General features: G+C 38.3%; 1 protein-coding gene across 1 annotated transcript in view; it reads left to right on the top strand.

Annotated features, from left to right (window-relative positions):
• LOC105528501 overlaps positions 1-4,603 on the top strand; it is an 8,213-nt gene extending 3,610 nt beyond the window's left edge. The window contains 1 exon segment of the mRNA XM_011965269.1: positions 4,503-4,603. Within this exon segment, the coding sequence (XP_011820659.1) occupies positions 4,503-4,603 (101 nt within the window).
• Positions 4,604-7,254: the final 2,651 nt, after the last annotated feature.

Genomic DNA, 7,254 nt, shown 5'->3' with positions numbered 1-7,254 from the left:
TTTATTTATTTATTTATTTATTTATTTTTGAGACGGATTCTCACTCTGTCACCCAGGCTGGAGTGCAGTGGCACAATCTCATCTCACTGCAACCTCCGCCACCCAGGTTCAAGCAATTCTCCTGCCTCAGCCTCCTGAGTAGCTGGGATTACAGGCATCTGCCACCACTTGGCTCATTTTTGTAATTTTAGTAGAGACACGGTTTCACCATCTTGGCCAGACTGGTTTTAAACTCCTGACCTCGTGATACACCTGCCTCAACCTCCTAAAGTGCTGGGATTACAGGTGTGAGCCACCATGCCTGGCTGAACTTCCAAGAAGAAGTTTGTGCATCAATTTTCAAAAAATTATGATATCAAAAGAGAGCTGTGTCCTACCTTTGGAAAGATACAAAAACTGAACATTCTGGCAAGCAGTTTAGCTGGTGCTTGAGATAGAGCCACACATTGGTCTCAGTGGATTTATAGAGAAAAATAGATACAAAAAGTTATTTCTAAATAAGACCAAAAAATCCTTTTCTTAAGCAGTGACCGGTAACGAGGTTGTCTTGGTTAACCTTGAAATGTGTTGCCCTTGATTAAGACAGTTTTATAGTGGGGATGGTAGTGGTGATAAACTTGTTTGAAATTTGTCCACTTACAGTAACCTTTGTGGTAGCCGTCACAGACAACTTCATCCTCACAGGCCTTAAAATTACTATAAAACTAATAGAATGGAGGAGAAACAAAGGACCTGAATAATTAGATGCTAGATAATTGTAATGTGTTTTCATAACCGGGGAAAAAGAGCAGTGTTAGAAGCACTTAAACATTCTATGTAAGGAACACTGCCTGAATTTATATTGCGATTTTTGAGCCCCATTTGCTGTTTAAAAACTGGCATATTGCAGGTCATATTTTAAAGACAAATGGAAAACTTACCTTTTCAAGATTGATATGAAGCTTAACCTTATCAAAATTACAAAATTTAAAGCATATGATTAAAAAATACTAATGCATAGGTTTAAATATTGGTCATCATTTTAGATGCCTTTCAAAATAGATTGTCTCTTAAATATAAAACTGAACAAACTTTTAACATATTGCAGAGTTTGTGCTGAAGGTTAAGTTTCCTGGGGTGGTGGATATTTTATAATATGGACAATAAAACCTTCTTATTTTAAGAAATTTAGAAACATTTTAGGTAAAACTGGAAAATATTACTGATAATTCTACCACTCAGAAAGTACCACTATCAGAATTTGGTATTTTTCCAGTCATCTGCTCATCTTTTCTCCTATGCTTGTATATGTTCCCTCTCCCATGAAAAATCAGACTTTTTTTTTGTAATCTGCTTATTCACTTAACAACATTGTAGATCTGTGTCATAACTTACTCCTCTACAGTGGCTTCAGTTATTGTGCGCTTTCTGTTGGATAACTATACCATCTAGTCAGTCATGTTTCCTGGTACTGAATACATGGTGTGTGTGTGTGTGTGTGTGTGTGTGTGTGTGTGTGTGTGTGTGTGTGTGTGTGTGTGTGTTTCTACCTTAACTAATGCTTTAGACATCAATAGGTAGAGCTAAATGCTTGAAACCTTCCAAGTGGTGGCTTTCAGTTCTCACTGCTGAATTGGTTTCTAGAGATGAAACAAATTATATGGAAACTTTTTTCTGAGATGAAGTCTCACTCTTGTCGCCCAGACTGGAGTGCAATGGCATGATCTTGGCTCACTGCAACCTCCACCTCCCGTGTTTAAGTGGTTCTCCTGCCTCCACCTCCCCAGTAGCTGGGATTACAGGTGCCTGCCACCACACCCGGCTAATTTTTGTATTTTTAATAGAGACGGGGTTTCATCATGTTGGCCAGGCTGGTCTCTTAACTCCTGACCTCAGGTGATCTGCCTGCCTTGGCCTCCCAAAGTGCTGGGATTACAGGTGTGAGCCACCATGCCTGGCATTTTTTCTTCTAGGTACCAACTTGTATTTATCAGTTTGGTAAAAATGTTAGAAAGTGTGCAATAAAATGGGCATTCTCACAGTCGTGGCAGAAAGTATAATTATCTTTAATTTTCTAGAAAGCAGTTTGGCTCTCTGGAAACTTGCCTAACCTCTCCCCGTTTAGGCAAGATAAATTCTGACTACCCCAAGGTGGCCAACCTTGTCCCTGTGATTCCAGATCTCCCAGAAAGAGAAGTTTAGTCTCAGGGAAAACCCAGATTTTCTTGGCTTCGTCCACCTTGACAGCTGATCACTGGAAATGGGTGGGCTGGTCGAGTCCTGTAGTCAGGTTTTGTGTCCAGAGAGGCAGGTGGAAGATGGGAGGGATGTAGCAAAACTGACATCAATGGAACTCTATAAGTTAATATAGAATGGCAAAGGGATGTTTCTTCCAAGGAAGAAATTCTAGGAAAGGAAGGAAAGTGGAGGAGAAGGCAGCAGCTCTCAAAGTTTTGGAATCAGGACTCCTTTACACTCTTAAAAATATATTGAGGGCCCAAGGAGCTTTGGTTTATGTAGGTTATGTGTATTGCTATTTATCACTAGAAATTAAATCGGAAATACTTAAACTATTCTTTAAAAGCTCACCACATTTGTTATAAATGCTTTTATGAAAAAATTTCTAAACCCAAAGTAGCACAATCTTACATTTTTTGCAAATTTCTTTGATGTTTGGTATGTCATTTTTATCTGCATTCAATTTATTGTGTGATATTTGCTTGAAAAAATGTGAACAATGTCCAATCTCCCAGGTCGGAATGCAGTAGTGTGATCACAGCTCACTGCAGCCTCAGTCTCCAGGGACTCAGGTGATCCTCCCACCTCAGCCTCCAGAGTAGTTGGGACTACAGGTGTGTATCACCACACCTGGCTAATTTTTTGTATCTTTTTGTAGAGACAGGGTTTTGCCATGTTGCCTAGACTTCTTTTTTGATACTCCATCAAAACTTGGTTTTTCTTGAACTTTGGATCTTTTACCCTTGCATGACATTATAACATCATGCATTGGTCATTTAGAAAATAATGGTTCACCGAGATCTTCTACATGTTGATACATTTGATTATACAGTATCAAAATACATTCATCAATATCACCATCAATCTCATCAGAATACTTTTGGAAAACTATGGTGGATATAAGTTTTCTAAAATTCTAATTTTTTGTTCAAAAGCTTGAATTTTATTATTAGCAATTTTATTATTGAATTTTATTATGGCCTGTCTGTTGTTTTTCTTGAAATGACAGAATCTCGTTTTTTGAGAAAATGTCTCCCAAAAACCCACGATGAAATAATATTGTTTGTCAGTCATCCTTTCAAGTAAAAATGGTATTCCATTAAAGTGGTTAATTCACTTCACGACTTAGTGACACAAGGGTTTTTTCTCAGGCAGTCTGTAGGAATGCTCCTGTGTACTTCCAATTTCATCACTTGAAATATTAAAAATACATATTCAAGGATAAAAATGTAGTAAAATTTTCACTGCTTCATCATTCTTTTTGTTTTTGAGACAGGGCCTTGTTCTGTCACCCAGGCTGGAGTGCATGATCACAGCTCACTGTAGCCTCAACCTTCTAGGTGCAATCCTCCTGCCTCAGCTTTCCAAGTACCTGGGACTACAGGCATACAATCACAATGTCCAGCTAAATTTTGTATTTTTTGTAGAGATAGGGTTTCACTATGTTGGCCAGGCTGGTCTCAAACTCCTGACCTCAGGTGATCTACCTGCCTCAGCCTCCCAAAGTGCTGGGATTACAGGTGTGAGACACCATGCCTGGCCTGCCCTTCCTTTTTAAACCTTTCCTGTGCATAGTGAAGAATACCATGACTACTAGTAGTTTGGTGTTACTGCCTTTGTTTGTGCTAAAGTACCAGCATTTTTACCCGCTATTGTATTTGCACCCTTACAGCAAATGTCACCATGTTAGTATTCCCATTAAAATAGTTTGGACCTGGGCGTCTGAGGGCCGCACTTTGGGAACCATTGAAATAGGTACTTAAACCTACTATATACCATATCTTTTCATCTGCAAGATTTTTAAAAACATGATTTCAGTTGTTTTTTTGTTTTTTTTTTTTTTTTGTAATTTTTAAAACACGGTTTTGAGGGGTTTTAGTCCAGAGTAACAAACGCATTTTATTTTGCTTATGCTGAACTTTACTAGACAAATACTAACCTAATGGAATGAGGTCCTAAATCGAGTTGCAGTTTCTTTAGCCAAAAAATAAATAAATAAATAACCCAAAGCTAAACACATAAAAATGATCCATAGGATGTATTCCCAATGTATGCTGAAGAATTTGAAGAAGAAAGTGCAATACTCAGTAAGTGGTGTTCTTTATGAATAGGATTAATTCTGAAGAGTTTCTTTTAGCCTGTAAAGAGATTTGGGACACAGTAAGAGAGGAATGAGAAGAATGAGAATAGTAAACTAAAGCATTATTGAAGAGATATACTGTTAATGATGTCCTCCTTCAACACAACTTGTTTTTCTTTTTTCTTTTTTTTTGGTGGGGGGACAGAGTCTTTCTCTGTCACCAGGCTGGAGTGCAGTGGTGCAATCTCAGGTCACTGCAACCTCCGCCTCCCTGGTTCAAGCGATTCCCCTGTGTCAGCCTTCTGAGTAGCTGGGACGACAGGTGTGTGTCACCATGCCCGGCTAATTTTTTTTTTTTTTTTTTTTAGTAGAGACAGGGTTTCACCATGTTGGCCAGTATGGTCTCGATCGCCTGACCTCGTGATCCACCCACCTCGGCCTCCCAAAGTGCTGGGATTATAAGCGTGAGCCACCATACCCGGCCAACTTGTTTTTCTTAAAAGAACCTTTGGTAAATATTTGGCTTCTGTGGCTTCAGCTATAATTCAGATTATAGTTTTCAAAGCAGTGTTTCCTAAAGTTGTTGGTGCGAAATTGTTTTCCATGACTTGAACCTAGTTGTTCTGAAGCTAATATATAATAATGGCTTCTCCCCAATTTATAATTGAAAACAATACAAATTAACAGAGTAAATGTCTGTTAGTGGGTAAAAGCACATAATGCTTAGTTCATTAGCTTTTTTAAAAAAATCACATGTAATTGTGTTCCAAAAATATATGTATAGTAATGGCATTTCTTGGTATTACTTGGTTTGTGTGATAGAATAAAATATTATAATTGTATGGTGTTTGAATTAGTTATCTATTGCCCTGTAACAAATTTAGCAACTTAAAACCACAAACATTATCTCACAGTTTCTGTGGGTCAGGATTCTGTGCAGTTTACCTTGGGTTCACTGGCTTGGCCTCTCACCAGGCAGTGAAGGTGTTGGTGGTGGCTATGATCATCCCAAGGCAGGATAGGGAGAGAATCCGTCTCCAAGCTCACGTTGGCAGGATTTTTCTCACAGGCTGTTGGACTGGGCCTCCATTTCTAGATGGCCATTGGTCGGAGGCCTTTTACAATACCTTGCCATGTGGGCCTCTCCATAGGGCAGCTCATCACATGGCAACTGGCTTCCATCAGAGGGAGCAATGGAAAGAGCAGGAGAAGGGTGACCAAGGCAGGCATCATAGTCTTCTTGTAGCCTCACCTCAGAAGTGATGTTATTACTTTTGCTTCATTCTCTTTGTTAGAAGTGAGTCACTAGGTCCAGGGGCAGGAATTTTACAAGGGTATGAATGGCAGGAGGTGAGGGTGATCGGGGCCATTTAGAGGCTGCCTACCAGTGTTGAAGAAAATTGTTGACTTCTATGAGCTGTAGCAGCAGACAGTGCTATGCAAGGAGAATGGCTGTCTCAAAAGTCCAGCTCCTCACATGGGTTTTAATGTGTTGCCTTTTCCCCCATACATTTTGTTTAAATCCATGGTCATCTTGCCATTTAGTGGTGTGGTTTAATTGCATATTTGGGTTAGTCTGTATGTAAACGTTTAACACAGGTGTCTCTGTGCTAAACAGGAATCCTATGCATCTTCTTCACCAATATGGTTTGTGGACTCTGATAAGCCAAATCTGACATCAGTTCTGGAACACCTAGAAGATACCAAGAACAATATTCGGTAAGGAGGAAGCCAAGCTATTTTCTCTTTTCCTCATGAACATTATATTTAGAAATTAAATGTTAAGAGATAATACGATATAAAAGCATGATTAATGACTATAATCTTAGAGGAATTAAAGTCTGGGTATTTTAAGTCCTTCAAATCTTATTTACTACCTAGTTTCTCTTTATTATTTCCCTCATGTATAACCTTAGTTTAGATTAGGAATTCAGGATCTCTTTTTCCCTGAATTCTAACCATTAAGCCAAGCAAGCATTTTGGGTAGAGACGACTAGCCAAAGTGGGAGGTGGAAAAAAAACCAAGGTAGAAGTGAAGGGAGAGATGGGTAGAGTCACACCAGAACTAGTATGAGGGAATTGCCTTTTCTTTCAAGGGTCTGTAAGTCTGCGGTTAAAGTCAAAGGTATTCAAATAGAAAGTTGTGTTTTTGTTTTTAGTATATAAAGAAGTATAACTTACCATGTTGCGAAAATTTTAAAAACCTTTATTATAAAACTCATAAGCAACCATAAGCATATAAAACTCATAAGCAATCTATTGTAAAATATAGAAAAGAAAAGAAAAAAAATAAAGTCTCTCATAATTTTTCTACCTAATATAATCACTGTTGACATGATGGCTATTTTCTACCCTTATATATTTTTTCTTTGCTAGTAAAATACAAAACCCTTATACATATGTTTAAATAATTGAGGTCGTATTCTCTATAGTTTTATATTATTTTAAAAAGCATTTACTAGGCCAGGCGCGGTGACTCACGCCTGTAATCCCAGCACTTTGGGAGGCCGAGGCAAGCAGATCATGAGGTCAGGAGATCGAGACCATCCTGGCTAACGCGATGAAACCCCATCTCTACTAAAAATACAAAAATTAGCCAGGCATGGTGGCAGGCGCACCTGTAGTCCCAGCTACTCAGGAGACTGAGACAGGAGAATGGTGTGAACCTGGGAGACAGAGCTTACAGTAAGCCGAGATCGTGCCATTGCACTCCAGCCTGGGCAACAGAGCAAGACTCCATCTCTAAAAAAACTAAAAATCAAAAATTAAAAATTAAAAAAATAAAAAGCATTTACAATATTTTCCTATGATGTCATAATCTTTATAGAAAACTAACAATCATTATTTTAAGTTGACATGATTGTTTACCTAAAAATATCCAAAGGAACCAACTTTAAAAAAAGAAACAATTTTTAAGATTGCTGGTTAAAAGCTCTGTTATATAAAAATCAATAGCC

Source organism: Mandrillus leucophaeus, unplaced genomic scaffold (assembly GCF_000951045.1).
Source record: "Mandrillus leucophaeus isolate KB7577 unplaced genomic scaffold, Mleu.le_1.0 Scaffold719, whole genome shotgun sequence".
NCBI classification, from domain to species: domain Eukaryota; kingdom Metazoa; phylum Chordata; class Mammalia; order Primates; family Cercopithecidae; genus Mandrillus; species Mandrillus leucophaeus.
This window is presented reverse-complemented; position numbering and strand designations above follow the sequence as displayed.